The sequence below is a fragment of the Staurois parvus genome, unplaced genomic scaffold (assembly GCF_062004578.1).
Source record: "Staurois parvus isolate SC_StPar_1 unplaced genomic scaffold, SC_StPar_1.0 ptg000151l, whole genome shotgun sequence".
Classification (NCBI taxonomy): domain Eukaryota; kingdom Metazoa; phylum Chordata; class Amphibia; order Anura; family Ranidae; genus Staurois; species Staurois parvus.
Window position 1 is genome coordinate 11,233,192 of NW_028317947.1, and position 14,301 is coordinate 11,247,492.

Consider the following 14,301-nt stretch of genomic DNA (forward strand, 5'->3'; position numbering starts at 1 on the left):
GCTGATGTTCCCAGTTGCTTCCACTTTGTTATAATACCACTAACAGTTGACCTTGAAATATTTAGTAGTAAGGAAATTTCACAGACGGACTTATTGCACAGAAGGCAACCTATCACGGGACCACGCTTGGAGTCACTGAGCTCCTGAGAGCGACCCATTCTTTCGCAAATGTTTGTAGAAGCAGTCTGCATGCCTAGGTGATGATTTTATACACCTGTGGCCATGGAGGTGATTGGAACACCTGAATCCAATGATTTGGAGGGCTGGCCCAATACTTTTGGCAATATAGTGTATTTAGCACTACCACTGCTTGTTATTGTATAGCACCGCACGGTTGTCAGTTATTATAGTATGTATGTATTCTTGAATTGTTTGTGTTTTTAAGAAATACCAATTGTTAAAGCTCTGCATGGCCATATTTTTTTCTCCATGTTATGACATGACAGCCGCTATGCTGACTGTTTGTAATATAATATGCAAAATGTTTTAAAAAAATACACACTTTAAGAACGATATATCTGCATAGTCAGAAGGAAGTTTATTTAAAGAAATATACTAAAGAAAATAAATGAAGGATGAAAAGAATAAATGCATTATAGTTTGACAACACAGTCCAAGAACCAACATAATTTGTGACGCACAAACTTGACCGAGTCAACCAGCATCAGTAATCACATACACTGTGATGGTTTGGGGATATTAGGTTACATTATAGCTTCTTATTGTCAGGGGTATTTCAACCTTGAAGCCGGATGAAAAATTCATCTTAGGCGGCACCTTATCAGGGAAGGCAAACATCAAGATAACACCACACCTCCTGGCCCACAATGCCCTGCTGCCTCCATATTGAAACACAAAAACAAACGGGGCACTGGATTCAGATTTTATAGAAATTACTGAAATTGCACTGGAGAAATTGGCTCCAGTTCGGCCGTACTCCACAAGACAGGGACCACCCTCAGGAAAAAGGGATAGGACCTAGAGTTGAGAAGCTACAGACATACAATCTAATAAGTGCACCAAACAAACATCCAAGAGTCCAAATTAATTTAATGATACTTGGACTCTTGGATGTTTGTTTCCCGTTTTCATTGGAGTGGATCTGCTGCCTCCAAATGTCCACTTCCATCAGTCCTAGACCACTTTAAACACTGTCCATATAAGGATTAAAAAATCAAAATAAAAAAAAACATTGTATATTCCTTCCTATAATTCATAATGGGGGCATTGTTTGGAGGAGTCAGCAACATTAGGAGCTAGGGGTGGCATTCCTTACAAAGAGTCCTACTTACTGTAACTGAAAATTCCTGCTGCTTAAATAATTCAATTATTGGCAAGACTAGGTGACATGTACAAAAAATAAAGACTGTTATGTTAAATATCACATGGAGGTACTCTTTGCATCTGGAGGAAAAGAGATTTACCCTCTGCATACAGAAAAGGCTGTGAAAGAGCTGTACAATGTAGAAAAGATTCCCTTAAGAACTGCTTTTAGCCAGCTCAGTGGATTGTCTTAAAAAAGAGATGGATGTATTCCTAAATGTACTGATTATAATTATACATTTACATTTATAGGTAAATACACCAGAGATTGTTGATCCAGGGAACACCCACTTGCCTTCCATTGGATCAACTATGGGTATTGTGTATATGGATGTTTTCTATCTATTTATTCAAAATGTTTTTTCTATTGGTTGAATTAGATGGACTTGTTTTTCAACCTGACTAACTATGTAACTATAGCTATGTAACATGCATTGTGGCCTAAGGAATTGAGCCAATAAGAATCAGAGCTCAGCCAATGCAATAAGACCCATCCATTGCAATAGAGGCTCTCAAATGAAGTAGGATTTAAATGCTGCCTGGCAGTAGAGAGCAGGTCTGCACTGCATACTAAGTCTACATGGGCCTTTTTAATAGGAGCGGGTATGGGGAAACTATTCCCAGTTTGGGTCCGAAGGTACAGCTGTACTTTAACTAGAAGTGTTTACAACTGAATAATGTTAGTCCATGCAAAGATTTACATTGTGATATTAAAACTATGTCTAGTATCAGCAGAATATATTCCTAGGAAGAAATAAGTAATTGCTAAATGTTTATCTCCCCTTACACCATGTTATAATCACATTCTACATTCCTCCACTAAATAATTAGAGTATATAAAGGAAACAAGACAGATGTTACATATAAGAAAGCAACATTTTTCGTTTTCGGTGATTTTTGTCTTCTAAAGTCTTCGTGGTGTTTTTCCAATACAGTTCCGATGTAGAGATTAACATTTGGATTCATGGTGATGCTCAGTGGTGTGATGGACCACTTTGTGGTGAGAACCTGGAAATGAAAAAAAAAAGATTAAATGCTACACTTTTTTTTGTCCTGGTAGCTAGTGTCACAGAAGGTAAGGGGTAATTCAAAATGTTATGATTGCCACTCCCACAGGGGTAGTGGAGAAAGCTACTCTGGTGACAACTGTTAGAGTTGGAATTTTAGCAGATTTTAACACAACCTTTATCTTATTGATAGTATAGGAAATAAAGGTTAATCTCTGGATGGGTAGCCTGCCATACTAACCTCCCTGCTAACTATCCAACACAAAAAAAAATTGGCTGGGCTTGTACCTAATAGGGTTACTCCCCTCCTACCATAACGATGCTTGATAGAATGTGATATGACATCTTGTAATTGGCCATCTTTATAAAAGTAGCTTTCCATCTAAATTTTGACCACAAACTTTTATACCTCTAATTCTCCCAAATATCCTAATGGGAGCAATGGCTGAAGACATTCAACCCTTACCAGCCTTAGATCCCCCTTCTTTCCTTTTCCTCACTTTTCCTTTTCCTACTTCTACTGTTTCCCCATTTTTTTTTGTATATGTCCCAATGGAAAAATGTATGGTTCAAACATTGTGGACAGAGGTTTCCTGATGTCAGAAACTGTTTTAGTGTATTGCTCTGTTTTCTAGTGAGTAAAGTACTGTACCATTACATCCATTGGGCAAGGGCATACCTTATTGCTCCAATAACAAAATCTCTAATAAAAACTACTGAACAGAAAAGTAGCGTCTCCAATTCTGGCAACTTCATGTGTCTGGCTGACCCTTAAAGTATTTGAAGACACTTTTGGAACTACATAAATAAGGGGAAAAAAAGATTAAGGTGGCAGGCTTACCAAAAAGGGCAAGTGACTCTAGCACATAATGGGAGTTGGTATTTTAATAACCATAGAAGAGCCCTTTACTCTGCCCCAAAGTTTCATAGCAGAGCAACAGATCTCTTAGTGTGAAAAGAAGAATTTCTTTCACTTTATAAAACCCAATTATTATTGAGTATATAAATAACATAGCAGATATCTTTTTCTTTAAATATTTTTTTCTTTAATATTCTTTAAGTTGCATATTTTCACTGTTACAGAGAGAACAAACTATATGACTTTAGACCAGAGAAAGGTGGTAAAACTACAGTTAAGAGGTCAACTGTCAACTGAGCATCATGTTTCATAGGCAATGAGAAATTTTTAATCTCGATAAACTATATTTTAGATATAGTAAAGGGATCAGTCTGTATTTATGGGTATAGTATGGGGTGTCCTATCAGATTAATGACGTGATCAGTGGTGTGTTATTTGCGGTAAGGGCTTGTTTTGCAGGGGATGTAAGAAGGAAGAAGCAAATTATGGAAATATGAAGAAATTAGGGGAAAGGTAAGTATGGGAATGAGGCATGCAAAGGGGTTATAGGGGGTTAGGTTCTTGGGATTTGGAAGAAAGAGAGGAAAAAATATAGATGGGGAAGTGGTAAGGATCAAGTTTCCTGCTCACTACAATTCATGATGGCATCATGCACAGCTAAGGTAATGTTTTCTATTAATCAATCCAACCAACACACCTTAATCAATGCTAACATTTTTTCAATTATAGAGCTATCATTCAGAAAACAAAAATTAAAAGACCAGCAAAATTTAATTTATTTAAGTGTAAATTTAACAAATTGCCTGATGAATTAAGGCCCTGAATTTGGGGCAGAAACACATCAATTTTCTTATATGATGGATGCTTTTGAGTCTTGATAAATATGGAATAAAGCTTGAACTATTTTACTATTTTATCAACTAAGTCAGAGCCAGATTTCCTAACTTTTTGGTCTATGAAGGTAATGGCAGGCAGTGGCTCACTAGAGCCCTGTTAGGCTTGAAATGTTAAAACTTAAAGAGACCCTGTCAAGACTCGGTATTTGGCAAACTAAGGTAGCAGAGAATCTGTATCAGGAGTACATAGAAATCCTTCTTGCTGCAATGATGTGGCTGCTAGGAGCAGAGACAACTTTGTAGGAATCCTACAACAAAATAACAACTTCTAAGAGTGTTACCACCCCTACTTATTCAGTGTGTTTCAGCAAATTAAAGAATACTCTAATAAGATTGGCACTAAAAACCGCTGCATAATTATCAATGACAGTAGAAGTAATATGGATAATATACTATGTATAAGCTTTTAATGCAGATCCTAGAAGAGTTTTCTTTATACTGCTGAAATGTAGATTCCCTGCCAGTTTTTGTTTGCCATGTACCAGATGGTGGCAGGGTCTTTGTAATCAAAAATCTACACCAATTTTGCATCATATACTGTATATAACAGCTTACCATGATTTCCGCTTGATGAATGATAGTCCGAAACACTAGAAAATAAAAGACAAAATTATTTCACTCTTTTAAAAACTTGATCAGTACAATGTTAATATTTCATTAAATAGTATCATTGTTATAGCATCACCAAATTTCCATTGTATTTTATTTTACAGCATCAGACTTTTGAAAATAAATTAAATTAAAAATAAGTTTGATTTCTAACATCCTTCATCAAGGTCTTATTTAACCAAAGAGTTAAATTTTGTAGATACTTTATGTGTGAAATTGTGAAGTTGAAATGGCCTTTCTTTATATTTCGGGACATTTTATAAACCTTAGATGACTATCCTTTTTTTCTAAGAAAACCTTTCTGCATCACTCACGTACTGACCATCATACTGCTTTATTCTCACATACTGATCATCATCAAAAAATATGAATGTCCAGAGAGATTAAAGCTCTCTTAAGTTCCAAGGATGTATACAGGAATATTTGTATGAATCAATTATAACATAGACTTTTTCACTTTTCCATTTATACATGATACTGCTCTGTTCTCATTGTGCTAACTATACATCCATTAAGTGTGTGTGTTCAAAGAACATATACTGTATATGGAACTCAAGGAGAGGTAACTGCTGTATCTTGTGACAGATGTAATGTAGGTGCATGTGCAAGCTATTACATCCCATGTTGAACTTCTGAGACCAAGTGCCTTGGGCATGTTTTACCTGTGGTTTCAAAAGATTCTATTACCCTATCCACTGGCCTTTCCCCGTGAGTATGGAATCATCCATTTGCAGAGGAACAACATGTGGTGGACACCATTAAGTGTATAAGTGATGATATGATATTCAATTAAATTCAATTGGTATGAACCTACTGGATGTCATGTCCTTCCAGGAGGCGTTTATAGGTAGCAATTTCCATCTCCAGGTGGGTCTTCTGGTCCATCAAGATCTTATATTCATAGTTCTGACGTTCCAGGTCAGATCTGATTTGGGCCAGCTGGCATTCAACATTATCGATCATAGCTTGCAACTGAGCAATTTGAGAAGAGTAGGTGCCTTGTGTTTCTGCCAAGGTGCTTTCAAGAGCTGATGTCTATTACAGAAATTATAACAACATTAAAATGAAATAGAATTTAAGGACAAAGGCTTACAATTCAAAGAATATTTAAATAATGGTGGCTGTATGATCTTACCATGCTCATCTGGCTCTGTAGTTCAATCTCTAGGGTCTGCACAGTGCGCTTAAGCTCAATGACCTCAGTTTGCACAGATTGAAGTTGCTCACAGCCAGACATTACTTGACGATTCAACTCTTCACTCTGAGAGCAACAAAATAAGCACAATTACCCATCTTTCTTGACAACTACTGCAGCATGGTCAACCTTGCCTGTGTAATTCCCTCTGCCCTCCACTTTGTACATGTTCTTGTCCCAAATATGTGCCTGTGCTGTCAATTATATTATTTTAATAATTTCACGGGTTTTGAAAGATCTACCAGTGTCATGAGTGGGAATATTCATTACATTTTTATCCCCTGGACACAATCTCTGTAATTAACATATTCATAGGCTACATCTCAGATTGCATCAGAATCCCCCATACCTAGAAATAAAATATTATGAGTTTGGTTGGCCTATGCAATTTTTAGCAATATGTTTAATGGGACTGGAGTGCAAAGTTACTGGAATAATGAACAGGCAAGCATATAGCTGCATATAGCTGCAAGCCTATACCACATGTATATAAAACACATTACCCTTTGTCTAAACATATTCTCTGCATCTCTTAGGTTCCTGTCCATCAGGTTTTCATATTCATCACGAATTTCACCCAGGGCCCTATTAAGGTCAATAGATGGAGCAGCATTCAGTTCCACGTTAATTCTGGCCCCCATCTGAGCACGGAGACAGTTTACTTCCTAAAGGAAAAAGAATCTTTGAGTTTCAATGCGCTAACATGAGAGACATAATGTAAAGATGTATAGCACAGTAAAAATAAATACATGTCTTTTTAACAAAATTAAATATAGCTGAACTATGGGCAGATACCAAAGGCCAATCAATGCAGTAACATTTTCATTTCAAAATTGTTAAATAAGTTTTTTATGGTAGCTAGTGTAAAAATCATCATTTGATTAATTTTAGACTCTTGCAATCCCTGATAGCAGTCATTCTGACCCTTTTAACCCCAGAGGAACCCTTGAAATAATTTTCAGGTTTCAGGGAAACTCCTGCTAAACATAAATTTATAAAACAAAAAGACTAACACAAGGGTATACCTCACCCATGAAGGGGAGATCTCAAAGTGCTAGGAAAGGTCACCGACTCATCATAAATTTGTGCGGTGGGGTCCTCCGAAGCTGAAGTAATGTCAGAAAAAAGTGTGTTGGGCCCAGGGGAGGCCACCTAAAAAGAGGCTTAAAGGAGAACCAACATTCTCTTTTAAGCCTCTTTTTAGGTGGCCTCCCTTGGTCCCAAACACACTTTTTTCAAACTCCTGCTAAAACAATTTATTGTTGGTCAGTGTGTAAAATGCCCTGTCTTATGAAATCATTGTCAGCAGGACAATAAATAAGGGTAACATTTTCTAATGGAGCAACTGATTGCAGTAAAACCCAAACAGTGGTTCTAATATTTCCCCCATATCCAAAGCCAGAAAATGAGGTTTTTGGTTTGGCATACAATTAAAAAACAACAAAGGGAAAAGAACCATACAGAGTCTCTTCTGCCATAAAACTCTGCCTGCTAACATTTTTACATTCTACACTAAGTTTAATTCTACTTTAATTAAAAGTTAAAGTGGATTATTGCCACCCAAATAGTATTGACCTCAGTAGGAAAGAATTATATTATGAGGCCCTACATGTTACTACATGGAGAAACCCCAATAAAAAAGATTTCCATTTTACTTGGAAGTCCCCTGCAATGAACACTACCTCCTCATGATTCCTCCTCATTTCCTGCAGTTCCTCCTGGAGGCTCTGAACCTCCGCATCGCAGTTTTCACGGTTGAGCCCTTCTACGACTCTGCGCAGGGCATTCACATCAGCCTCAGCATTATTGCTCATATTCAGTTCCATTTCATACCTTGACAAAGGGAAGAATAAAGATTTAAGAGTGATGAAATAGTTTCCACATTGTAAAATATTGGGGTAAGTGGTGAGATATTTAAATATTTAAGGATCCTTCAATCAATAGCAAATGTTCCTTTAACAATTCACTCTGAGGTTGATTTATCAAAGACAAAAAAGAGTGTTGACTTTACTTGGAAATTTTCCCCAGAACCTAGTGAATGTGATGAAAATGCGCTTTGAAAAGAATACCTAATCACATGCAATGACAATTAAAACAATTTTTTTTCTAGCACATGATTGAAGTCACCTCATTCACTAAGCTCTGGGGATAATTCCCTTGCAAAGTGAATATTAACCTCATTGCCACTAAAGCAGGTGTGACTCTTCCTTTGGTCGTTTTTCCATTGTATGATTTTTATGGTCCACTGGGTAAAGCATGCTCATGAGGGTTCACAATTAAGCCCATTGTCCTTTGGGGATACAATTTCAGGTGTACCCCATGTAATTCCTCAATCCTCATTTCATCAAAAAGCAATTTAGAGTTAACATAAACTTTTTATAGATTCTAATGGCAGAGCCATTTGACCTCTAAATCTAATATATTCTCACAATTGTTTATCAGTATCCAAAGCTATGAGGACAGCTGATGTGCATTTTTGGAGTTCTCTTCCAGTGTTTGTCCAACTAAAACTTTTCATTTTTAGTTTTAGATAAAGTGATTAAGGATTAGAATTCTTGTCAGGTTTTTACCATTATCTGGTGCTACGGTAAAGAGATTTCCACTTACTTCACCTACTCCAAAAAAATAATTTTTGTCTGTGTTAGAGGGGTTCCCCCATGGTCTGCCTAGTGAAACCAAAGTCAGTGGAGACAGTAAAGCTCTAAACATTCTATGCTCCATCCAAAATAAAAGTAAAGGTTTGACCTGTCCTACATGTTAAAGTGTATCTAAAAATAAGAACTAAATTTTAAAAATTTGCAGCTTACAATTCCTTAGAAGTGGTGGTTGTATTAGTTATCATTTTTTTAGGCTAATAACATTTTCAGCAAGTACAGAAAATGCCTGTGGAGCTTGCCAAGAAATGCAGTGCCCTTGTCACTTAATGTGAGCTGAAAAGAAAGCACACATAACCTTATCATTATTGGGTAAACTATTAGTCCCATAGTCCACGCAAGATGAACAAAGTCAAACAGATTTGAAGTCTAGCCTGTCTTTCAACCTTGGCTATCTGCATGGATACGGTGGAGAAAGTAAAGTGTAGACATGCTGGGACAGGAAATTTGTTATTTTAAAGATCAGCAGGTGAAAATAAGGGGAAAAAAGCCTGAAAAGCAGTAAGCTATATCTAAGGACTGCTAAGCTGCAATATATGGCATTCTTGTTTTTGGGTTTAGATATGCTTTAAATCAGGCCATAAAGCATGAACTACAAAAAGAATGATGATATTGGTTAATTGGAGTTTTTATGTTTCTGATATACATCTAATCAGTTATGACCTACTGAGGAGCAAAAGTGGCCAACATGGGTCATCTTTTTTTTTTAATTCTTCCACATTGATGCTAGATTGGTGAACAGAACTGGACTTTAATCCATACTACATAAGTTTACTCCAAGACACCTTCTCTCAGTCCAGTTTTATTTACACCCACACCTGCACAAATCTTGATGAAGGGTGGTTGGTTAAGCCCCCAAATGCAGTGGCTATTATTTTAAATTTTATGATGTCTAACAATTAAACTGAAATGTGAAAAACAATGAGGACCTGTGTTGGCCACTTCTCCTTGGTAGGTCATACGTGATTTGATGTTTATTAAAAACATAAAAACTCCCATTAAGAAATACATCCATACATCAGCCATACATCTGGTGCCCTATACACAATACCAAACTTACTACTGGCAATCCCAGGACCTCTTTTTCAACCCCACCAGATCTTAGACAGCAGTATCTTAACTAGAGTATCAGCAGATCGAAATATCTACCAAAATCTTTATCCACTGCTTCACCAACTTATCTTCACAAATCATAAGCATGGAACCCCTTACAATGTAAGTATTATTTTTCTTTACAGAAAGGTTTCTGTAAATTCTGAAATTGAATAGGGCTTATATTCCCCCAACCTTAATCTTGGTTTGTGTTTCCTTCAGACAGTGAACATCTCTTCACCCTAAGCTACTGGCCAACAAATTTAGGTGACCTAAATGAATAAATGAATATGTATGTTAGAATTAAAACATTACTTTTCACGGAAGTCATCAGCAGCAAGTCTAGCATTGTCAATCTGGAGGACAATTCTGGCATTCTCCGTGGTAGTTGCGGCAATCTGAAAGATACATTGTAGAACAGATAGTACGTAAGAGAAAGTTGGCATTTAGTGGCAGATACTTTGCATTTGGTCGGAGTTTCAGTATATCATTACTAATATGTGTTTTATGATTGGGGAATAATGATATAAATCCAACTCTTATAAAACCAACATGATAGAAGTGCTACAATGGCAATAATTATTTATTATCTAAATCAATGTCTATTTTTAATGTATTTGAAATTTGAATGTGATTGCCTGTAACATGATCACAAGCCCATTCCACCAACTCCTGATAATAGCTAGAGACCCAAAGTTGTCAGTGACAGCTCAGTCACTGTGCTGGGAGAACGCAATGAGCAGCACAAACACTTCAGCTAACATGAGCGCATATGTGCAGCATATGGATATTCATCCTTTCTGCTGCACATACGAGTTACGTGGCAGGCAAGAGGTTACAGTGACACTAAATGATAATCTCATTCTTCAAAAATAATTCAAAGATTCATTACTTGTTAGCCCTGTAATTTATTTTTCATGAAATCAGATATCTCTTACAATTGCTACTTTGGATTTTTTTTTACTACAGTTTCCCAATCTGTCTGTCAGTGTCCACAGTAAAACCAAATTATGATAATACTCTCCTCTTGCATTCAGCGTTCATAATAAAGATTCAGTATAAAGAAATAATTGGGGATTCCAATTACAAGAGACAGTCCCTAAGATCATGTTTTTTTGAGAGGAGATGAAAGCTACTGTGAAGTCTCCAAGGGAAATTGCAAGTTTGTTGGCAATTTAACCCATCAAAGCCTATCCAAACTAATGTCTTGTAAGTAAAGTCTCAGAACAAAATATTAAAAAGTGGGAGCTGTTTGAAAGTATTTGTGTAGGTTATGGGATTCAATAGATTTTTAATGAAATAATAGTAGACTCGTTGAATCAATTTCTAGCAGATAGCAAGGGAATATCTACAATAATTTAACTAAGACAACATGAATTACAAACGAATACAAATAGGCAAAATTAAATATTTTTTTCGCTTCTGACAGTAAAATATTAATACTTATAATGTAATATTTAAATTGCCTATGAATTTTGCAACTTTTTTTTTTTTTAGTTGACCATAAGTCAGTCAGTCTTGGAGTTTACCTGATTCTGGAGATCTGACATCATCCTGAAAAATTGGCTTGAGTCAGGCAGTGAACTAGGAGCATTGTTTGCATACCATTCACAGATCTTCCTTTCCAGCTGGGCATTCTCCTGTTCTAGAGCACTAACTTTGTCCAGATAGGAAGACAAGCGCTCATTTAGCATCTGCATGGTTTCTTTCTCATTGATGCTGAGCAAGCCATCATTCTTCCAACTGCCGTGGCTACTACAGTGTGAACCATGACTTTGGCCTTTGTGGTTATTCATAGAAGAATGCTTGGAGAATGAAACTGATTTGCAACTTGATCCCCCATGGGAACTCATTGATTTGTGATGACCTCCATGATGGGAAATGTGACTTTCTCCATGACTCATCTTAAAGGACCCTCCATGACAGGACATGTGAGAGCTTCCATGATTAACTTTGGTAGAGCTTCCATGATGAGATGTATGAGGAGAGCTAAGATGAGATTTATGATGTGAAAGATGTGATCCCCTGTGAAAACTTAAATGAGGACCACCTCCATAATGGGTCTGATGGGAACTTCCATGATGGGACATATTTGAAGCTCCATGATTGGTCAGATTTGATCCACCATAGTGGGAAACGTGGGATCCTCCTGCATGATGAGTTGGACAGGACCCTCCTTTATGAGAGAGATGGGAGCCTCCATGATGAGAGGGATGGGAACTTCCATGATGAGAGACATGGGAGCCTCCATGATGAGATAGGTGTGAACTTCCATGATGAGAGAGGTGGGAACTTCCATGACAAGAGACATGGGAACTTCCATGATGAGAGAGTTGGGACCTTCCATGATGAGATGTATGGGACCCTCCATGATGGTGGGTCATGCCATGATTGGATATATGCGCTCCACCGTGATGAGAGGTGAGATGAGATCCTCCATGATGACCTGTTGACGAATGGCCAAACATAGAATGACCACTTGTGTGACCACCTTTGCTGGTTCCAAAAGAGCAGTAACCGTGCTTAATGCTAGGTCTCATAGTGATGATTGAGAGTTGTATAGATGGAAATACGACTTACTAGATCTCCGTCTATGAATTCAGTATCAGGCTTTCTGCTTTGTCTTTGTATTTATAGTAAGAATAAAAGGCGTTGTAGATATCTGGGCAATCTTTATGTGCTTCTGCTGCCTAGAGCTTCCTTGGCTTTATTGGTAATTAATTCATGGGTTGAACAGCTGGAGATTGTTTATTATGGTATGTTTGTAAAAGTGTGCTACAGACAGGTGGAGGGATTGCATGTTTCTTATAAAGCTTTACATCAGACATTTCCCACCCACACAAATTGTATAAACTCATAGATGAAAGTGCTGTTAAGCTTTGACTTGTGGTAACATCTAAGAAATAAGGGTACAGGAAATGTTTTACATTCCTTTTTATGATCAATGAGTAAAGCAACAGTTTACTGACTAATTGAATTGAGCCCAGGATGATTTGCATATCTATAATATAAATATGCTGACATCAGATAAAGGAGAGGTCTCATTAGTATGACCATTTGTTTTTTTAACAATAAATGTTTTATCAGCGTCTGACTGAAATCTAATTTATATTGTTTTCAGAGACTGACTGAGCTCTGTGCTGTTAAACCTAGGCTATATATAAATATACATACACTATATTGCCAAACGTATTGGGACACCCCACCAAATCATTGAATTTAGGTGTTCCAATCCCCTCCATGGCCACAGGTGTATAAAATCAAGCACCTAGGCATGCAGACTGCTTCTACAAACATTTGTGAAAGAATGGGTCGCTCGCAGGAGCTCAGTGAATTCAAGAGTGGTCCTGTGATAGGTTTCCACCTTTGCAATAAGTCCATCCATGAAATTTCCTTGCTACTAAGTATTCCACGGTCAACTGTTAGTGGTGTTATAACAAAGTGGAAGCAACTGGGAACAACAGCAACTCAGCCGCAAAGTGTTAGGCCACGTAATATGACAGAGCGGGGTCAGCGCATGCTTACGTGCACAGTGCGCAGAAGTTGCAAACTGTCTGCAGAGTCCAAACTTCATGTGGCCTTCAGATTAGCACACCAACAGTGCATACAGAGCTTCATGGAATGGGTTTTCATGGTCGAGCAGCTGCATCCAAGCCTTACATCACCAAGAGCAATGCAAAGAGTAGAATGCAGTGACATAAAACTAGCCACCACTGGACTCTAGAGCAGTGTAGAAGTGTTCCCTGGAGTGACAAATCATGCTTCTCTGTCTGGCATTTCAATGGACTTGTCTGGCATTGGTGGTTTCCAGGAGAACAGTACTTGCCTAACTGCATTGTGTCAAGTATAAAGTTTGGTGGAGGGAGGGTTATGGTGTGGGGTTGTTTTTCAGAGATTGGGATTGACCCCTTAGATCCAGAGAAAGGAACTTTTAAGTCATCAGCATACCAAGACATTTTGGACAATTTTATGCTCCCACCTTTGTGGGAACAGTTTGGGGATGGCCCCTTCCTGTTCCAACATGACTACGCACCAGTGTACAAAGCAAAGTCCTTAAAGACATGGATGAGCGAGTTTGGGGTAGAGAAACTTGATTGGCCTGCACAGAGTCCGGACTTCAACCTGATAGAACACCTTTGGGATGAAGTAGAGCAGAGACTGTGAGCCAGGCCTTCTCATCCAACATAAGTAACTGACCTCACAAATGTGCTTCTGGAAGAGTGGTCAAACATTCCCATAGAGACACAACTAAACCTAGTGGTCAGCCTTCCTAGAAGAGTTGAAGCTGTTATAGCTGAAAAGGGTGGGCCAGCTCAATATCGAATCCTACGTACTAAGACTGGGATGCCATTAAAGTTCATATGTGTGTATCAGGCATCCCAATACTTTTGGCAATATAGTGTATAGTGCAGATCTACTGCCTATGTGGAAGTCAATTTGATGACGAAACATGTCAGGCAGATGTAACATAAGACATAACCGGAAGTGCCGCAGTGGCCATTTCGGTATAGGTTGTTTGTACTTTTCTTTCATGTAAGTGCAATTTTAATAATAAATTGGTGCACTGTGGGCTTGTATGTTTGCTTTTATATGGTGATTGAGAGTTTATGAAGAACGGGTGAGGAGAAAACAGAGTGAAGATTACACTGAGTAATGAAAGCACTTA

At 37.7% G+C, this 14,301-nt stretch overlaps 1 protein-coding gene across 1 annotated transcript; it reads right to left on the bottom strand.

Annotated features, from left to right (window-relative positions):
• Positions 1-515: 515 nt before the first annotated feature.
• On the bottom strand, positions 516-12,219 carry LOC149464465 (keratin, type I cytoskeletal 19-like). Its single transcript, XM_089674433.1, has 8 exons — positions 11,165-12,219; positions 9,951-10,033; positions 7,572-7,722; positions 6,393-6,554; positions 5,830-5,955; positions 5,509-5,729; positions 4,641-4,675; positions 516-2,331 (listed from the first exon to the last, which is right to left on the bottom strand). Exons 1-8 carry the CDS (start codon positions 12,173-12,175, stop codon positions 2,273-2,275), a joined length of 1,848 nt encoding a protein of 615 aa, XP_089530559.1. The 5' UTR covers positions 12,176-12,219; the 3' UTR covers positions 516-2,272.
• Positions 12,220-14,301: the final 2,082 nt, after the last annotated feature.

Bases quoted from the DNA above. Each gene is read 5' to 3' on its own strand.
- LOC149464465 (XM_089674433.1), bottom strand. From the start codon at position 12,175: ATGAGACCTAGCATTAAGCACGGTTACTGCTCTTTTGGAACCAGCAAA. The intron at 4,676-5,508 runs GTAGGTTCATAC...TTTATTTTCTAG, and splicing joins CTGGAAGGACATGACATCCA to TGTTTCGGACTATCATTCAT. The intron at 2,332-4,640 runs GTAAGCTGTTAT...TTTCATTTCCAG, and splicing joins TTCATCAAGCGGAAATCATG to GTTCTCACCACAAAGTGGTC.